This window comes from Amblyraja radiata, chromosome 13 (genome assembly GCF_010909765.2).
Source record: "Amblyraja radiata isolate CabotCenter1 chromosome 13, sAmbRad1.1.pri, whole genome shotgun sequence".
In the NCBI taxonomy this organism is placed as follows: domain Eukaryota; kingdom Metazoa; phylum Chordata; class Chondrichthyes; order Rajiformes; family Rajidae; genus Amblyraja; species Amblyraja radiata.
The window spans coordinates 2,276,315-2,297,788 of NC_045968.1; the positions used below are offsets into that span (position 1 = coordinate 2,276,315).

General features: G+C 42.1%; 1 protein-coding gene across 1 annotated transcript in view; it reads right to left on the reverse strand.

Annotated features, from left to right (window-relative positions):
• Window positions 1–21,474, reverse strand: part of clstn2 (calsyntenin 2) — a 530,962-nt gene that overhangs the window by 295,112 nt on the left and 214,376 nt on the right. The window contains exon 3 of the mRNA XM_033031091.1: window positions 6,992–7,114. Within this exon, the coding sequence (XP_032886982.1) occupies window positions 6,992–7,114 (123 nt within the window). The remainder of the gene's footprint in view (window positions 1–6,991; window positions 7,115–21,474) is intronic.

Below are 21,474 nucleotides of genomic sequence, written 5' to 3' on the forward strand. Positions count from 1 at the left end.
TGAAGGGGCTGTTTCAGTGCGTAATGACTCGATGACACGATACTGTCAGATGCAGAATATCTGAGGTAAATCCAATCTTTATAAATTCCTCTGAAAACAAAATAATCAGTGCCTGCATTCAGCCAGACCTGGATTGATACTGATTGATCAGACTTGCTTTGATAAGAGGCAACTTACATTCATGCAATGGGCGATGACCACTTCCGACAGTGATCACCTCTTAAACATAGAAACATAGAAAATAGGTGCAGGAGTAGGCCATTCGGCCCTTCGAGCCAGCACCACCATTCAATATGATCATGGCTGATCATCCAACTCAGTATCCTGTACCTGCCTTCTCCCCATATCCCCTGATCCCTTTAGCCACAAGGGCCACATCTAACTCCCTCTTAAATATAGCCAATGAACTGACCTCAACTACCTTCTGTGGCAGAGAATTCCACAGATTCACCACTCTCTGTGTAAAAAATGATTTTCTCATCTCGGTCCCCAACATCGGGAATAATCTTCCTGCATCTAGCCTGTCCAACCCCTTAAGAATTTTGTAAGTTTCTATAAGATCCCCCCTCAATCTTCTAAATTCTAGCGAGTACAAGCCGAGTCTATCCAGTCTTTCTTCATATGAAAGTCCTGACATCCCAGGAATCAGTCTGGTGAACCTTCTCTGTGCTCCCTCTATGGCAAGAATGTCTTTCCTCAGATTAGGAGACCAAAACTGTATGCAATACTCCAGGCGTGGTCTCACCAAGACCCTGTACAACTGTAGTAGAACCTCCCTGCTCTTATACTCAAATCCTTTTGCTATGAATGTTAACATACCATTCGCTTTCTTCACTGCCTGCTGCACCTGCATGCCTACTTTCAATGACTGGTGTACCATGACACCCAGGTCTCGTTGCATCTCCCCTTTTCTTCTTCACATTTGTTGCTTTCCGATGCCAGAACACCAGCATCGTGATAATATGACTGGGCTGGTAATTCTGGGGCCTGATCTAATTTTGTAGGAAACAAGTCCAGGCATATCAGCAGGCTTAAATCTTTATGACCATCTGAAATAGTCCAGTGAGGCTCTTATTTCAACAGCAATTCAAGATGCACAGTGAAAGATGTTGCCGGAGAGCCACTGAGCCAGTCACTGCTTGTCCCCTGCGGCAGAAGGGAAGACCCGGTGGGCTGTGGACGGTAGAGAGGAAGCCACTGGGCAAACGCTGCCCTTCCCTGAAGAACAGAGACGGGGTGGACTGAGCTGGAGTTGATGACGGAATCAACAGGAGGGGAGCAAGGCCGGTAGGAGAGGGAACCCGGTGCGGCCAATGTGGTTCTGTACAGTATGTATGATTCTAACGATGCTGGCTCTATCATTCCCATCAACCCTGGCTCAAAAGTGTGAAATAATTTTCTGGGGCAGCAGAATGTTTGGACTTTAGAGATACAGCATGGATATAGGTCCTTTGGCCTACACAAAGGTGGATGGGTGAGGAGGGGGACATCGGTTCACCGGTTAATCCACACAGCAGCCTGGGGCTTGCCTGGATCGGGCAACCCTCATAAGAGCGAGAGCGTGGACTGGACTTTGAAAATGATGCCAAAACATGGCGCTTCTTGCATGCGGACCCAGTGGACTATTTCTGTACACTTTGCTAATCGGAGGATTGTGCTTTGAGATGGGAATACTCTGCTGGACAGTTTGTAAGAAAAGATTTCTACTATGCATTTGCACTGTGACAATACAGCACCATTGAAGCTCATCTTCCCTGCAAATGTACGTATACATTTCCCTGCTGGCCTTTCAAAGTAAATGACCAGAGCTCCTCTCGGTTGTGAATCACTGCTTATCTATCAAGCAACATCAAAAAATGAAAATAAACATTTGAATTTATCTTGTGCCTTTCATGACCTCAAGATTATGTTAGATGTCCCAAGCCAGTTACAAGCCAAAGAGATATTTCTGAAGTGTCGACTATGTTGTGATGTGGGATCCGTGATGGCAGATTACACTGGCATTTAATTGCTCTTTGAGGAATTATGACATGCACAAACTGGCTGCTGATAAATCCCACATCATAACGCAACTTCATTTCAAAAATGTGTTTTATTAACTGTAAATTGTTCTGCGACTTTACGAGATTTTGCAAGGCACGAGGATCTTCTGCATGTGCTTGAGATTAAGTGGTCACTTTGGTGAGGTACCTTCAGGTAACGAGAGGGATAGCTCGAGTCATAGAGTGATACAGTGTATCCTTGGCCCAACGTGCCCACACTGGCCAACATGTCCCGGCTACACTAGTCCCACCTGCCTGTGTTTGGATCATATCTCTCCAAACCTGTCCAAAGCTGGCAGAAAAAAAGGTCCTGAACACATGGAAATTTAAATTAAACTGATCTGGTTAAATTTAAGACTGCGCAAATCATGTACAAAGCAAGAAATAATTTACTTCCAAGAAATATACAAACACTGTTTATGGAAAGACAGGGTGGGTATAATTTGAGAGGGGAACATAATTAAAAAAAACTCAATGTCAGAACAACTCTTAAAAGTATGTGCATAGCAATCTGTGGTGTGAATTTGTGGAATGGTCTGGAACAGGAGATAAAACTTAGCACAAGCATAATTCAGTTTAAAAAGATGTACAAAAACACTTGTTTAAAAGGATATTGGGATGAGGATAGGTGATTGTGAGTGGGATATTTGTTATACTGATTGTATTGGCAAGGGTGATTATAGGGTGATGGGTTGTATATATGACTAAGATACTGTATAGTATATCAGGGTTTTTTCTTTTCTTTTTCTTTTTCTCTCTTTGTATGGCTTTGTAAATATTTGATTAGTGTATAAATGTAAATAATTTGGTGTACATATAGTGGCTGGTGTACATATGGTGTACATATAGCTGCGAAATTTGTATAAGATAATTACAAGCAGTTGAATAAGGGGTGGGAATTAATCAGCTTTGACTTCTTCCTGCTCCTTTTCGGACACATACGATTTCATTTATTTATAGATATTGTTTATGACACTTGATAAATATTCTTGTTTTGTTTTTTGTATGCTGTTTCACATTTGCTTTTTATTCTTTTATTCTGTTCGAAATAAATAATAAAATTAAAATTAAAATTAAATATAAAAATGGCACCAATTCGTGAAGACTTTATTAAAACACAAAGTGGTGGAACAACTCGATGAGTCAGGCAGTATCTGCCATGGGAATGGACAGGCGACCTCTCAGTTCGGGACTCAACCTAATTCCGAAGAAACGTCGCCTCTCCATTCGCTCCACAGGTGCTACCCGAACCCGCTGAGGTCCTCCAGCACTTTGCAATTCCAGCAGCTGCTGTTCCTCATGTCGCCATGATGGCTTTATGTTCTGTGGAGATGCTGGTGTGTTTTGAATATTTAGGCATCAATGGAAACACTTGTTTATTTTCTATCAAAATAATTAAGAAGTATCAGATTAACATTTTAATTACATCTAAACAGGTGTCATAAAGCCAAAATGAAATTCCGCTCCTGTCTCAGGAGGAAGAACAGGAGACGTTCCCAGGATAGACAATAGACAATAGACAATAAGTGCAGGAGTAGGCCATTTCGCCCTACGAGCCAGCACCGTCATTCAATGTGATCATGGCTGATCATCCCCAATCAGTACCCCCCCGTTCCTGCCTTCTCCCCATATCCCCTGACTCCACTATCTTTAAGAGTCCTATCTAGCTCTCTCTTGAAAGCATCCAGAGAACCTGCCTCCACCGCCCTCTGAGGCAGAGAATTCCACAGACTCACCACTCTCCGTGAGAAAAACTGTTTCCTCGTCTCCGTTCTAAATGGCTTACTCCTTATTCTTAAACTGTGGCCCCTGGTTCTGGACTCCCCCAAAATCGGGAACATGTTTCCTGCCTCCAGCGTGTCCAAGCAGTTAACAATCTTATATGTTTCAATGAGATTCCCTCTCATCCTTCTAAACTCCAGAGTGTACAAGCCCAGCTGCTCCTTTCTCTCAGCATATGACAGTCCCGCCATCCCGGGAATTAACCTTGTAAACCTACGCTGCACTCCCTCAATAGCAAGAATGTCCTTCCTCAAATTAGGGGACCAAAACTGCACACAATACTCCAGGATGATGGCATCAGAATTAATGTCCAGACACGGCTGACCCTGAACCCTGCTAATAACAATAAAGATATCAAACATTAGCTGGGCTGGACTTTCTGAGGCCTCTTAATGGTGAAAACCTGTCCCTTCCCTTGCATCGACCACAACAAATGGATTTGGTTCCAAGTTGTATTTTAGAATGAATAGTTGAAAGATGTCCACTCCATTGATGTTGGTTTTCACAGTGGAGGTTGGATGGGGGCAAGGAATTAGAATGACTCACCATGAAGGAAGAACAAGATTGATGGCAGGTAGCGGCCATATGTTTGTAATGGTATTTAGATGTAATTCCCACAAAAATAAGCAGAACCATCATGAAACAGAATTTCTGACACAAATTGGATCCCACACTATTCAAACCTCAAAATCCTTTGCACTAATCTGAATGACATGGAGCCAAATGATCTTAAATCCTCCCCAAAATGGACATGAAGGATAGTGGGATCAGATCAGAATCAGTCTTGACTCTTGCTTTAAGATGCAAAAGAAGGGAGACATGGAGAATTCAGAGGGAATGGCTGTATTGGGTGAAGAGGATAAGAACGTGTGGCAAAGGCTTAATCATAGCTGATCTGTCCCCTCAACCCCATCTTCTCTGAAACTTAATTCTAATTCCTGTTCAAAGGCCACTGACGTGAATGTTAACCCTTCTGGAGTAACTCAGCGGGTCAGGCAGCATCTCTGGAGAAAAGGAATAGGTGACGTTTTGGGTTGAGACCCTTCTTCAGGCTGAGAGTCAGGTGAGAGGGAAACAAGATAAATAGAAGGCAAATAGAACAAATGAATGAAAGATATGCAAAAAGCAATGATGATCGAGGAGAGGTGGAGCCCACAATGGTCCATTGTTAGCTGTGGGATAGGTGATAACGAGTTATACAGACAGTACATCTCTCTCCACAGATGCTGTTTCACCTGCTATATTTTCATTAATTCCTGTTTTCATTTTAGATTGTAACATTTGTTTTAAAACAAACTTTTGAGAGTTTTGTTCATATTTAGTAAATACCTGCATAACTTTAGTTATGATGGTGTAATTATAAACACAGAATTTTATTATATTTTAATTAGATTAAATGTGTTTGATTTGCCAGATGTAGCATTTAATTCAGTGATAAAAAAGTTCACACAGCAATTAAATAATTTTATGTGCAGCACATGAGTATTCTCTTCGTGAATAAGAAATCATTAAATATTTCAATTATTTATGCAGACATTTTCCTTCATCCAATCAACAATGTAAAATAACATTGCATCTCACATTTTCTTCCATGTATTCAAGTTTATAGATCAGACTTTTATATTCTTAATGCCCCTGTCCCACTTAGGAAACCTGAAAGGAAACCTCTGGAGACTTTGCGCCCCACCCAAGGTTTCCGTGCGGTTCCCGGAGGTTGCAGGTGGTTGCCGGAGGTTGCAGGTGGTTGCCGGAGGTTGCAGGTAGTGGAAGCAGGTAGGGAGACAGACAAAAACCTCCGGGAACCGCACGGAAACCTTGGGTGGGGCGCCAAGTCTCCAGGGGTTTCCGTTCAGGTTTCCTAAGTGGGACAGGGGCATTATACTCTCCTTTCTGAAAAGGCAGCAGGGTTGTGTGACTTAAGAGCAACGATCAGCTTGTACCACTTTGATGATTTCAGATGAACCGACAAAATCTTCCAGACAATACTCTGGAACCAATGAAAGTCACACTAGACAAAAACATGTCCTAGCAGGAAGCAGTGAAGTCAGCCGTCTGCCATGTAATAACACCGTAAATCTTACACTGATTGGAAAAAGCCAGCTGGAGCCATCAATCTACAGAAGGAAAAACTCCACGCAAATAAACTCAACTAAGGTACTTCCATCTAAATTAATTTTCCTCAAATCACCAGTACACTACAGGAAAAAGTCAAATTATTCCACTACCTTCTTATCAACGTACAATAAAATCAGAGATCCTAATTTTTTTTCCTTAGCGTCATTAAAACGTACTAATTAACTGAAGCCGGCAAGTGAGAAAATATGATCCCTTAAACAATGTTAAACTTTGTTATTGGTTACGTGTTAAAAATAGCACTGGATATCAATAGTGTTTGAATATACTAGTAAATCACAACTACCAACTCAACAGTTCTATACAGAAATCCTCATTCCCTAAGCCTATATGGAAAGCTGTGCCATCAACCTAGAGATACCTTACAACTACAGGCATCCTCCGAAAGCGTAACAGTAATTGCATTCCAAACCACAGGGCCGTATTGTCAGTAACAATCAAAAGGTTCAGTAAAGGCTAATTTATTTTCATGACCCAGAAGTCAAAAGTATTAGTAAACATGCTAATGATGTAAATTGTTATTGATGCCATCAGCAATTCTAATTATTCCCCCTATTATCATATAGCCGTCAGGCTAGAATCAGATTGCCATTTCTTTCAATGGCAGTTCAAGTTTTCGAATCGCACCAGTATAAATCATTGGCACTAACTATCCTAACGGTATCATTGCCACGAACACAAGGGCATTGATCCAAATGCCTTTCAATAGTGCTCCACAGACAGATGTACATAATAGACCACAAGAGATGCTGAAGTTCCCCAAACAGCTCTCAACCACACTAAAATAAAACATTCTTTGTTAGTAAGTGTGAACACTTTTCATTTTGTTTCAAAGCAGCTGCCAAAAAACCCACAAATCAATTTGTTTCTTTCCAACACAAGATGGACTTGTCGCAAGAGTGGCATCCGTCATCGCAAGGCGTCAAAGAGAATCTGTACCGCGAAAGGAGTCATCGTGTGTCACAGTCCCGTGGATACAATGAAATATAACACGAGCTTCAGCATTTGGGAAGACTAATGGCGTTATAACTCACCGGCATAGCGTACTGGGGCATCCTTGTCCAGAGCGACCAGAGGAGGGTCCAGGAACACGATGTTGTTGTTCTCCGTAATCACTCCGTGGTAGGATGTCTCAATCCATGGCTTGTGCTTGTTTACTGAAGAAAAAGACAGAACCAAAGTGTTGTGTCAACCAAGTCCGATCACATCAGCATACCTTTCCAAATACGTCCAAACTCTGTGCAGGCAACACCCTTGGTCAGGATTGGACCCGGGTCTTCTTCAGAATCTGAAGAAGGGTCTCGACCCAAAACATCACCTATTCCTTTTCTCCGGAGATACTGCCTGAACCGCTTAGTTACTCCAGCTTTTTGTGTCTATCAATTGGGACGAAGGGAAAAGCAAAAATATTCCATCTGAAGAGTTTCTTTGCAGCTAAAAAAAATCATGAACTATTAACAGTTTCTCTTCTTTCATCCACCTGCCATCGACCACAGCATTACCCCTCCCCCCCCCCCCCCCCCCCCCCCCCTCCCCTATTTAATGTCGGACTGGTTGTATGGAACATATTGCAATTGTAAAATAGTGATAAATATCCAGATGTTGTTGGTTGGAAATTACTATCTTGAAACCTCATTGGTATTTTGCATGTTTACAATTAGATACTTTCATTCTTATAAATGCTTGAATACTGTAAGGTCAAAATGGATATACTTCATCTTTTAAGCTTAGAATTGAGCACTGTTGCATTACATTCAAAGCTCTACTATCTCCCATTTATCCAGCCTCTTTCCACTTACATATGCAACTCCATAGCATCATCTAATACTTTGGACAGTTTCCATGTTCCTAGTCCCAAATGGTTGGCTTTCAGGGGATGTCCAATATTTCTATATCAAAACACTTCACACTATGATGGTCTGAGGCCTCTTCACCTCTTACTTGGACAGGGTTCACCTCCACCATCACCCTGAGTCGCCTGGCTAAATGTGTTTCTTGCATGAACAACTTCTCCTTTAACCCACTTCCCTTTCTCCAAAGGTGTGGTTTATAGGAACTATCATGTCTGATGCTGTGCGGTTGAGTTGAATCAGTTCTTGTATCAGTTATACTAAGCCCTCCCCCTCTTCTCTTTTCTCAGTACGTTGGTGCCAGTACTGTTGCAGCTTCCTGCACATGTACAGTACTCTAAAGCTTCACCTTTGATGCCAATCTCCACCACGCTTGCACTATCTCATGATCCTCCTCTGACTCGTGGAGTTACACAGCATGGAAACAGGCCCTTCAGACCAAACTGCCCACACCAACAAACATGTCCCATCTGCACTGGTCACACCTGCTCGTGTTTGGCCCATATTCCTCAAATCCTTATCCATGTACCTGTCTAAATGTTTCTTAAAGTACCTGCCTCAACCACCTCCTCCGGCAGCTCGTTCCATACACCCGCCACCCTTTGTGCAAAAATGTTACTCCTCAGGTTCCTATTAAATTTCCCTCTCCCCTTAGCCTATGTTCTGTGGCTCTCTACTTCCCTGCTCTGGGCAAGAGACTCTGTGTGTTTACCCGATCTATTATTTTCTTGATTTTGGACACATACATACACACATTTTATATACTTCTTTGCTTTCAGAAATGTTCCAAGTCTAGCTCAAGATATATTAGTGACAATCATCCAAGCCCAAAGACTCTTCCACTCTGGTGTATTTCTCTTTGCACTGCCTGTTTTACTTGGATATGGCATGAATGTACTCATGTATGGTGTGATTTGACTGGATTAACACATAGAGTTTTCCACTGTACCTCGATATACAACACAATAATAAAACACTTTCAATACCAGTCTTCTGTTACTGTCTCTCAAGTCCAGCTTCTGCAATGCTTTGACTTTTGATAACTTCCAAAAGCAGTCTCGTGATACTGAAATAAGGAACTGCATAGGTAGACAAAAGTGCTGGAGAAACTCAGCGGGTGAGGCAGCATCTATGGAGTGAAGGAAATAGGTAATGTTTCAGGTCGAAACCCTTCTTCAGACTGGAACTGCATATGCTGGTTTACAAAAAAGACAGAAAGTGCTGGAGTAATTGGTTCTTCAGCATCTCTGGAGACGATGAATAGGTGACGTTTCAGGTTGGGTCCGTTCTTCAGACTGATTGGAGGGGGGAGGAAGAAAACTGGAAGAGAGGATGGGGCAGGCACAGCCTGGCTGGTGAACACAAGTGAGGGGGGGGGGGGGGGGGGGTTAGGCAGATGGTTGGACAAAGCCAGAAATGAAAAGACACAAGGTGTGAGATAAAAGCATTGCAGAGTTGTGAATAGTGAAGCTCGAGGAAGGAATGCAGGTGGAAGGGGAGAAAAAAGTGCAAGTCCAGATGGGGCACAGGGAAGCCATATCCATGTTCTGCAGAGATCCTGCCTGACCCGCTGGGATCCACCAGCATTTTGTGTCTCTTGCTTGGATGCATTGTTCGCTCTGCGTGTAAATGTCACAATTCAATGAGCTGACAGAATTTTGTATGTCTATTGTGCTACCATTTTTAACACTATTGTAATGAAAATGACAAATGCAAAAGAGAATGGTGCTTTAAACGTGAAACTGTTAGCCAGACTCTCAAAGGATAGCGATTGCTATCTTTTTGTTAAAGACTGTAACACATAGCTGACAGCACTTAATAAGGTTCTACCGTTGACATTTCACTCCTTTTTGTCAATTAATTAAATCTAGAATCATTCATTTGAATTTTATGAGCTTTCAGCCTCTCATATAATATTAATAGACCCACTAATCCATGATTGAAGATACTGTTCGAATGATAAAGGCACGATTGGTCAAGCATGGAATAATCTTGTCATTTAGCTTCAAAATCATTTTTCTTGAAGCGACTTCTAAGAGCACAAATGGAGCATAGTTTAGTAATGATACACTGATGTAGAAGTGGTCAGTTGGGGAATATAGCTCCAAACACACACAAGCAATTAAAATAGGTGTTCAATGCTTCAACAACCCAATATATACACAAAGGAAAATGCCTACAATCGTTCTCATCCCGTGGCAAAATAATAACATTTCATGAAATGAAGTTAAATTGAGAAGCAGCGTTTCTTCCATGTAATTGATAATTTCTCCATCTGTGCATCTTCTCACCCCGCATGTGGGCGGAGAAATGGCGGGTGAAGTTGAGCACAAGTGTGAGACATTGCATATTGGGAGGTCAATTGCATGAGAAAAGTAGACACTAAATGGAAGAAGGTAGACAAAGGTGCTGGAGAAACTCAGCGGGTGCGGCAGCATCTATGGAGCAAAGGAAATAGGCAACGTTTCGGGTGGCGACTAGAATTGCATGAAGAACTCCAAACGTGGTCTCACCAAAGTTTGACACAGCTGCAACATGACTTGCCAGATTTTGTGCTCAATGTCAAGTCAAGTGAGTTTATTGTCATGTGTCCCTGACAGGACAATGAAATTCTGGCTTTGCTTCAGCACAACAGAATATAGTAGACATTGACTACAAAACAGATCAGTGTGTCCATATACCATTATATACGTATATACACACACATGAATAAATAAACTGATAAAGTGTAAATAACAGATAATGTAGGTATGTTGCAAAGCCTACCTGAAGCGTCGCTGAAAATCTGTCGCTGCGGGTGTGCGCGATTTTGGTGCCGTTTAGAGGGGGGCGGGTTTAAAACGCAATTTTCTCTAGGCTGTTCAAATCGAAGATGTTCAGCCTAGTTAATTATTAACGAAAAATCGCTGGAAGACCCCGTCGCAAAAGCTATTATTAGTTTTAAAGGCCTCGTATAATAGTTATAGTAGTTTAAAAATCAACCTCTAAACCCGCGAACACCAGCAACCGCAGGGTCTCATAAAGCAAATAGCAGAAGGTAGGCTGTATATTTTTACATTAAAAAGGGCTTCTAAAGATCCCTTTATACAAAGTTTAATATTGCGAGTAGCTCATTTTGGGCCCATTATATCCCGCAGTATTTTTCTCGGCATTTGAGGCACAAATCTACCGCAATGTGAACGTTCTAAACCAGCGCGTTCCACAGGGACCCACTAGAAAGCTGATTTAAATGGACTTTAATTTACAGCAATTGAACACTAAATTCCTTCCATTTGGTCTATAAATTAATGTAAATGAGATTTAAAAATCATGTTTTATTGTGAATTATTTGTGAATATTATTTGGACATTTAGGCTATTTAAAAATGTTAATCATTTATTAAGAAATGGATAGATGTTTAGATCTAGTAATTGAAGTCTGAAATTAGCTACAATTAGGTAACTAACTAATTATATGCTTTAATTTCAGGTCATCCAAGTAAGATAATTTTATATTTGTTTCAGAATGCTTCAATCTATGATAACTGAAAATTTCATTTAGTTCTCTTAATTTTTAAGAAAGTTATGGGCTTTTGACTGTTCACGATCACAACTTTTTTGTTATGTCCATAGAAAATCAGTAGGGAACAAGATGCTAATTTCCCAGTATGAAAATGGCCATAACTTTTTAAATACTTGAGATATGAAAGTGAATTAGGTGTCAAATTAAACTTATTTTTATGCTTTATCTGATGGGATAAATTGCAGACTTGATTTTTTAAATCTCAAAATTTTGTAACATTGCTAGATAATGGGCTATCAATGTTCAGAGTTTTGTCTGAGCCAAGTTTAATAGCCTGATGGCTGTGAGGAAGTAGCTATCCCTGAACCTGGTTGTTGCAGTCTTCAGGCTCCTGTACCTTCTACCTGAAGGTAGCGGGGAGATGAGTTTCCCCAATGCCCCAACTGAAGAAGGAAGAACACGCATATCTTCTTGACCAACCTGTCCACTTGTGTTGCCGCTTTCAGCGATTGAAACACTCGCACCCGAAGATCCCTCAATGCCTCAAAAGGTTCTACCATTTAGTGTTTAAGAAGGAACTGCAGATGCTGGAAAATCAAAGGGAGACAAAAGTGCTGGAGAAACTCAGCAGGTGCAGCAGCATCTATGGAGCGAAGGAAATAGGAAACGTTGCCTATTTTCTTCGCTCCATAGATGCTGCTGCACCTGCTGAGTTTGTCCAGCACCTTTGTCTACCTTCTACCATTTAGTGGCTACTTTTCTCTTGCATTTGACCTTCCAATATGCAATGTCTCACACTTGTGCTCAACTTCACCCGCCATTTCTCCGCCCACATTTCCAACTGATCTACGTCCTGCTATGTACTTTGACAACCTTCCTCAATATCCACAACTTACCAAAGTCCATGTTTTAGTGTCCCTACACGTTAGAGACAATTTACAATTTTACCAAAGCCAATTAACCGACAAAAGGGTCTCAACCTGAAACATCACCCATTCCTTCTCTCCAGAGATGCTGCCTGTCCCGCTGAGTTACTCCAGCATTTTCTGTCTATCTTCAGTAGTTCTGCAGTTCCTTCCTGCACAACCTACAAACCTGTACATCTTTGGAGTGCGGAAAGAAACCTGAAGAAAACCCACGAGGTCACAGGTAGAACTAGCAAACTCCGTACAGACAGCACCCATAGTCAGGATTGAACCCGGGTCACTGGCACTATAAGGCAACAGCTCTACCGCTGCACCACTGTGCCTATTGTATCCCTGGCAATCTGCTGCAGGATGCTAGGAAAGCTCAAACTGTGGATTTAGAAACCTATACCTGGTGAGACCACACCTGGAGTATTGTGTACAGTTTTGGTCTCCTAATCTGAGGATAGACATTCTTGCCATAGAGGGTGTACAGAGAAGGTTCACCAGACTGATTCCTGGGATGGCATGACTTTCATATGAAGAAAGACTGGATAGACTCGATTTGTACTCGCTAGAATTTAGAAGCTTGAGGGGGGATCTTATAGAAACGTACAAAATTCTTAAGGGGTTGGACAGGCTAGATGCAGGAAGATTGTTCCCGATGTTGTGGAAGTCCAGAACAAGGGGTCACAGTTTAAGGATAAAGGGGAAATCATTTAGGACCGAGATGAGAAAAACATTTTTTACACAGAGAGTGGTGAATCTGTGGAATTCTCTGCCACAGAAGGTAGTTGAGGCCAGTTCATTGGCTATATTTAAGAGGGAGTTAGATGTGGCCCTTGTGGCTAAAGGGATCAGGGGGTATGGAGAGAAGGCAGGTACAGGATACTGAGTTGGATGATCAGCCATGATCATATTGAATGGCGGTGCTGGCTCGAAGGGCCGAATGGCCTACTCCTGCACCTATTTTCTATGTTTCTATGTTTGTATAACAACAAGTGGTGGCACAGTGGCTCAGCGGTAGAGTTGTTACCTTGCAGCGCTAGAGACCCAGGTTAGATCCTGACTATGGTTGATTTCTGTACGGAGTTTGTACGTTCTCCCCATGACAACGTGTGTTTTCTCCTGGTGCTCCGGTTTCCTCCCACACACCAAAGACGTACAGGTTTGTAAGCTAACTTGGCTTCGGTAAAAATTGAAAATTGTCCCCAATGCGTAGGATAGTGCGCTGGTCAGCTGGTCAGCGCGAACTCGGTTGGCCGAATTTCCCTGTTTTCCTGCCGTATCTCTAAACTAAAGTAAACGGCCCATGTCAGTTGTCCATCAGCGATATTGATCATTTGGTGCGGCACATTTCAGGAGATGGGGACCATGCAGCACGACACAGAGAATGAGCGACTGCCACACTGGCAAACAAGAACAGGCAAATACTTCAGGTGAACCCACTCCCACCCCCCGAGTGAATCTTACTCTCGTTCTGAAGAAGGGTCCTGACCCAATACATCACCTGTCCATTTCCCTCCACAGATGTTGTGTGACCCATTGAATTCCTCCAAACAGTTTATTTTCCCCAAATAAAAAACTAATGTACTTTACTTCTAATTTTATAACTAATATTCTTTACGGGATCATGTAATTATTTAATCTACATTGCCTATTTGAGATAACCTAGAAAAATGGTCACCTACATAAGCATCTTTCGTTGCTGGATGCAATTTATCGCTAAAATCTGATTTCTCCACAAAATAAATCCATATTAAATTTTCACTTGACGTCATTTTCTTTTTTATCTTGATGACTGCCTCCGTGAGTTGGAAAAATCCTTATTCTGCACATGGAATGCGCATTTGAAAACCCTTCCCTTATCAGACAGCACCAGGTCCACAGCTCCCCTTCAATGACAATGTGATAAAAGCTTCACTGTTGGACTGGCTGCACTACTTTGAGGACTAATGGGCTTTTGTTTGAGTGATTTTTCAGCAAAGTGCTTCACCTGCACAGTCTCTCCAAGGACAACAGCATCAGTCTCACTGAATAAAATGGTAGTGACAGTTTTAGGATCTAGCTTTAACTTGCCAAGTTGCTATTCACACCGTGTGAGAAGTCTGCAATAATAGATTGTACTGCAACTGCACTCCATGGTGTGCTACTGGACTGTGTGGATCAGAAGGATCTCAATTCAATCAACAGTTAACTGAGGCAGCCTTAGAAATGCATTTTAACATTACCCTCCTGGGATCAAGAAGGCGGAAAAAGTTCAGCGCGGTTTTTACAGTTCCTCATTTTTATTGGGTATCCTTAAGGAATGGAACAATAATCATTTCAACATTTAACATGAAAAAATATCCCAAGACATTTTTAATAGAGTATTCAGTATACAATAGTAAGAATACCATAGTTAATTCTGGTTTCGAAGTCTTGCTTTTGGCAATCTCCAATAACTGGCCTGTATTTTAGGTTTTGGGACGTAGAGATGTTTCCCAATACTACATATTATTATATGTTAATATAATAACATATTAATATAATGCAATGCTATATGTTATCATTGTAGCATCTACCTCATTGGAGACCCCATCTACCTCATTGGATGCCCCACTGCTACATTGGAGACCCCATCTACCTCATTGGAGACCCCATCTACCTCATTGGAGACCCCATCTATCTAATTGGAGACCCCATCTATCTCATTGGAGACCCCATCTATCTAATTGGAGACCCCATCTATCTCATTGGAGACACCATCTACCTCATTGGAGACATTCCAAAGACATACAGGTATGTAAGTCACTTGGCTTGGTGTATGTGTAAACTGTCCCTAGTGTGTGTAGGATAGTGTTAAATTGCAGGGATTGCTGGTCTGTGCGGACTCGGTGGGCAGAAGGGCCGGTTTCTGCACTGTATCTCTAAACTAAATTAAAATTCCTGCAAGCCTTCCTTGTCCAGCCGCACATGACTACAGCAAGCTCATCTTTTCCACTTCACTGCCCCACTTCTGTGCTTATTAGTAGCTGAGAGCACCTGGTCTGGAAAGTACCAATTCTGCTCTCTTTCTCTGAACCATGCAAATGTTATCCCTTTCAAAGGTATTCAAGTTCCAATTAGTAAACGTTATGACTTCTTGAATAATATAAAACACACAATAGAGGCAGATTTTCCAAATATCAATTGAATTCCGTACATGCTTCGCTTCATTGCATTCTGGAAATTAATTTTCATCAATAGCATTTTGATCTTTGAAAACATTCATCCCTTTTAATTCCCTTTACCTCCATTTCTCGGGACTTATTTAAAAATAAATAGCTTGCACTGACATAGAAAGAAAGTCTCTCCCCATTAGGAATGCAATTAATTGAGGTGCTGTTGCTTGGCCTCTGCGGTTCATGCATTCTTGCACAGAGCTAATGATGAATCAGATACAATAAACGAGGCATTGTTCTCCAAGGACAGGCTTGCAAAGAGCCAAAGGGCCAACACCTTACTCTGCTAGTTTTAATACAAGAATAATGCGATATTGTTATCCAATCTATTGTTACCAAGTACCAATGGATTATTCATCCACATCGCTGCAACTCTCATGCACATCATACAACTCTCCATGTCTCTCCCTTAGCCCCAGAATAGATTGAACAGGGAAAGCAACGAGATGGTAAGGTAGCATTTTCTTAGTTTCATTAAAGATGAGTGATGCAAGAAACTGCGGTCAAATCAAAAAGGGAGCTTTTAAAACTTTTTTTCCAGTGGCTACACAATTCTCAACTTTTCTATTCCCCGAGTTTCACAATTTGCAACTCTTTATCCTGTTTGGGCTCACACCTGCCTTTTTCATCCCTGTCCTTTCTCCAACAATCTGCCTATCAAATAACCCCCTTGCCTGTGTGTGCCGTGCTCTGTCCCGCCCATCCTCGTTTACAGCTTTCCTTCCCACTCCCCTGCTATCAGTTTGAAGAAGAGTTCCCAACACGAAACGGTCACTTGTCCATGTTGTCTAGAAATGCTCCACACAAGAGATTAGTGTGCAGAATTAGAATGTGCAAACTCCGTACAGACAGTACCCTAAGTCAGGATCGAACCCGGATCTCTGGCGTTGTAGGCAGGGCCCTATTAAACTTTGGAGATACAGCACGGAAACAGGCCCTTCGGCCCACCGCGTCTGTGCTGACCAGTGATCCCCGTACACCAGCACCATCCTACACACTAGAGACAATTTACAATTTTACCGAAGCCAATTAACCTACAAACCTGTACATCCTTGGTGGCTCTATTCACTGCTTGTCTCATTCAGTTCCAGAATCACAAGGAACCATACTCCTCTTCAGAGACCTTATGATTTTGCAATGAAAAGTGCACATCATTCTCGGTGCAGGATAGCATAACTAGTCGTGAGCAATCCACCAACTTGAATTGCCTCCTGGACTTTTCATTTGGCACTCGGCTTGTCAAATCAAGTTGTAAGTATTTCTCATTGTTTCATGTCACCATTTACCATGTATGTATGCATTGGAACAATAATTTGGACAGCACTAGGTATTACAAGAAGATGAATTTGGATTAATCAAAAACCTGCCGTTGAGGGACTTGAACTCATTTCATTTCTGCTTTACATGCTACTTTATCATTTCAATACCACCAAACTAGTAACCATCTCAAGATATATGACCACTAATTGCTTCCACACAAGCACACTGACTGGTGCTTTAACTATATTTTGTGCTTCTATCTTGGTAACAATATGAATTCAGCTATGATAATTGGAAGACTTCACAAAAGCAGAAAGACTGTTAACCCTCCACTGTCTGCTGAATAATTTGTCTGTATAACATTCGCTAGAGTTGGCGTTGTTCACTTTGCTAAATGACAGGAATTGCGTATCTTCCCAAATGACTCTAATTCGTTATCGTTTACTCAGCACAAAAGCAAAAGAAGTGAAACATCTGAAAGGATGTGGCAATGAAGCAGCAGAGAAGACACAAAATGCATGAGTAACTCAGCAGGACAGACAGCATCTCTCGATACTCCAGTGTTTTGTGTCTATCTTTGGTGTAAACCAGCATCTGCAGTTCCTTCCAACACAGTGAAGATGTCCATTTGGACCAACTACCAGTAAGGCTCCCGGGATGGGCCGTGCGGTGGCAGATGAAGGGGGACCCAGTGGGCCTTGGTCTCTAGGGGGAAGCTGTTGAGCCCCCCACCACCACGGAGAGAGACCCAGCGGACCACGGCATGAAGGGGGGAAGCTCAGAGGCTAACGAGCTTGGCCCTAAAGACCAGAGAACCGAGGAGGTGGGACGACGGACTCGAGGAGTGGCCAATAGGGGAGGTATTACCTCCATCGCCATCAAGGGGCGTCAGTTCTCGGACCCAGCCAGTCGAGGGCGACAGAGGAGGCTCTGCAGCAGCCTGGAGATTACCCGGATTGGATGCCACCCCAGTACATCTAGCGCTTTGGACTTTTTGTAAAAGGCGCAATAATATGGCGACTCATGCACGTGTGATCTATGCAAAAGGAATTTCACTGTGCAGTGCGCACATGGGGATAAAGCACCATTGAACCAACTGGTCCATGCTTCCCCGCGTTAACCTTCCTCGTGTTAAACATGTGGCCATGAACAGGGAGCTTTCCAATATTATGACTGCAATAATACAAGTCACTTAGCTGTCATTTAATCAAGTTTTTGTTCACAAAACCAAGTGTGCGATAAGTCCATGGTTATTGAACCTTGGCACAGTGTGAATCTCACAGCATCAGTGCTGGGAATAATGGTCAGATTTGTAAAGTGAAAAATGGTTGAATAAAATGTTCAGTTTTCCACTCTGGATAATTGCATTATAATTCATTCTCAATCTCTCTTTGAATGGCACTTACTTCCTTAGCTCTGCCTTTCCGCACCTCGCATAACTATAATGGTATAACATTATCACATCAGGTTTATTGTTTTCACAGCTCTTCTTTGAAGTGTCAGCCCTATTGTATTCATATTATATCCAGCCTTCAGTTAGAGCTGTTACATTGAAGACACAAGGAATCGCAGAGGCTGGAAGCTTGAGAAAAAAACACAAAGTGCTGGAGGTACCCAGTGGATCAGGCAACATCTGTGGAGGGAATGACCATTCGATGTTTCGGGTCGGGAATGGTAGGCCTTCAAACTGATGGAGTAGGGGGAAGAAAGCTGGAAAAGAGAGATGGGGGTTGGGCAAAGCCTGGCATGTGATATGCAGAGACACAGGTTATACAGGCATTTGGATGGGCATGGGCTGATTAGGGATAGTCAGCATGGTTTTGTACATGGGAGGTCGTGTCTCACAAATCTGATTGAGTTTTTTGAAGACGTGACCAAAACGGTCGATGAGGGCAGAGCTGTAGATGTTGTATACATGAAGGCATTTGACAAAGTTCTGCATGGTAGGCTGCTCTGGATGGTTAGCTTGCATGGGATCCAAGGAGAGATTACAGAATGGATAACAAATTGGCTTCATGGAAGGAAACAGAGGGTGATGGTGGAAGGTTGCTTCTTGGACTTGAGGCCTGTGACTAGTGGTGTGCCTCAGGGTTCTGTGCTGGGATTGTTACTGTTTGTCATCTATATCAATGATTTAGATGAGAACATACAGTCAGGGCTGGATTTAGATGAAGAGAGGCCCTAGGCTGTTCCACTTGTGAGGCCCCTTCCAATCCCCCACCGCCACGACTAGAGGAAGATGACACCGATTTGCAGCAAGAGTAGCCAATGAGATAATGGGCTGGAAAGCTGCGTATTTTATTTTTTTATTTATTTATTTATTGCCAGTGCTAGTGTCGAGTTATCGGCTTAAAACACAATTATTCTGAAATGGAGGACAAGGAAAATTACTGAAGGGTTGTTTAGAGACTACAGTGCATTATGACAGCATATGTAAGAAAGGCCTATGACAGTGTCAAAAATATTATACACCTTGCAGGGCTGTTTTTTTTCTCTGTTTTCGGCAACCGAGGTAAGTTTCAAACCAGGACCTCTGGCACTGTGAGTCAGCAGCTCTACCAGTTCCACCATTGTAGTGAGAGGGGTTTCAGTGCAAGTACATTTTGGGAATAGTGATCACAACTCCTTATGTTTTAAGATAGTTCTGGGTAAATCCATATCAAGCATGTAGGAGTCACTTGAAGCCCAGAATTTAGGCCTGCATATGTCGTGGTTTTAAGACTCAAATTTGGATAAGATGACACAGACACGGGGAATTCTTCAAGAAGACGAAAGCCTTTATTTGCAAATACTCAGCTGGAACATTCAGAGATGACACCCCCTGTCCGCTCTCTAATTGTTCTCTGATTCATAAAAACAGACAGCTTTTATTACAGTTTCACCCTTATCTTCTGCTACTTTGTCATGCATGCTTCTGAAACTTTCATCTCTCAGCTATGACCTTGCCTTTTAACTTTAATCTCTCAGCTATGTCCTTGCTACCATTATGTTCCAGCTAAAGCAACTTTATGAACTTGTTTATATGTTTACACACAAAGATTCAAACGGTGCAAAAGTTAAAAATAAGAAGCAACTTGTTTTAATCTTCTATACATACTCCAGTGAGGAGGAAAAACAAGTAACAGGAACCCTGGATGAGGAAATCTGTTGTAAATGTAGTAAAATAGAAAGTAAATGTAAGGTTTCGGAAGCTATAACGCTGTAAGGTTGAAAGGGCCTCAACATGATGGGTCTGAGAAGGAAATATATATCAGCTGTGGTGAAGTAGACTTGGTTGGCCAAATGACCTAATTCTGCTGCTGCAGCTTATGATCTTGTGAAATGAGACAGGGAGCTTCAGGAATATAAATAAAGCAGGAAATAATTCAGACAGGCAACCAGCAGGGCCTAAAGGGATCATGGAAAGTTTTTGGTAAGTAGGATCAAGGAAAGAATGCATAAAATATTTTATTCATACATTAAAAACGAGGGAGTGGCTCGCGAGAGAGTAGGATCACTTAAGGATAAAGGGGTGGATGTTTTGCCTGGAGTCAGAGGAAGTGGGTGTATGGAACAAGCTACCTAGTTGAGGCTGGGACTATCCCAACATTAAATAAACAGTTAGACAGGTACAGGGACAAGTTTGGAAGGATATGGACTAAGCGCAGGGAGGTGGGACAAGTGTTGCTGGGACATGTTGCTCGCTGTGGGCAAGTTGGGCCTGTTTCCACCCTGCATCACTCTATGACTCTATTACCTTGGTTACACCACATTTGGAGTAGTGTACACAATCTGGGTTGTCCCATTACATGAAGGACGTTGATGCTTTGGAGAGGCGGCAGAAGCAGTTGTGCAGAATGCTACCTAGATTAGAGAGCATTAGCGAGAAGGAGAGGTTGAATGAACTTGGATTGTTCTCTCTGGAGTGTCAGAGGGTGAAGGGTGTGACCTGATGGTGATTTATAAAATGACGTGGTATAGGTTGACTAGAGGGGCTTTTTCCCCAAGGGTAGAAATATCAAACACTAGAGGGCAAAACGTTAAGTTGAGAGTGGTACAATTTAAAGGGGATGTATGAGGCATGTTTTTTTTTCCTCACAGAGGGTGGTGGGTGCCTGGAACGTATTGCCAAGGGTAGTGGTGGAGCAGGTACGATAGTGACCTTTAGGAGGCATTTAGATGGGCATATGAACATGCAGGGAATGGAGATATATGGTTCCTATACAGACAGATCGTATTCATTTAATTTGCCATCATGGTCAACGCAGGTATCGTGGGCTGAAGAACTTGTTGAACTGTCCAATGTTTTAAGCTGACAGACAAACTCCTAAATTACTAACTACCAGTGCTCCATAATTTTGGCAGCTTGCTCATTCCACAATATAAATGTCTTCATTGAACGAATTACTCCTCCAGCATGCCAGGAATTCAAAACTACTGTCAGCAATTTTCACAGAAGAAATTAACAGAACGGTCAAATTAATGGCAACTCATGCAATTCAAATGCAATTTGAGTTATTCAGTCACCATAAACCAGTGATTTTAATTCCAAACGGGCCATATTGTGAAATAAGATTAGCAAACTGCACGTATAAATTCCCCCAATAAAATAAAAACAGATCTTGATTTATTTCAACACCATAAACTAATAGGACAATCTTGGACAATCTCCTTCCGTGTTTAGTGTATGTTAGTTTTCCAGTTCGTCAACACAGACTCTGAAACGAACAGTGGAGGAAAGGACTGCAGATGCTGAAGAAGGGTCTCGACCCGAAACGTCAGTCATCCATTCCTTCTCTCCAGAGATGCTGCCTGTCCC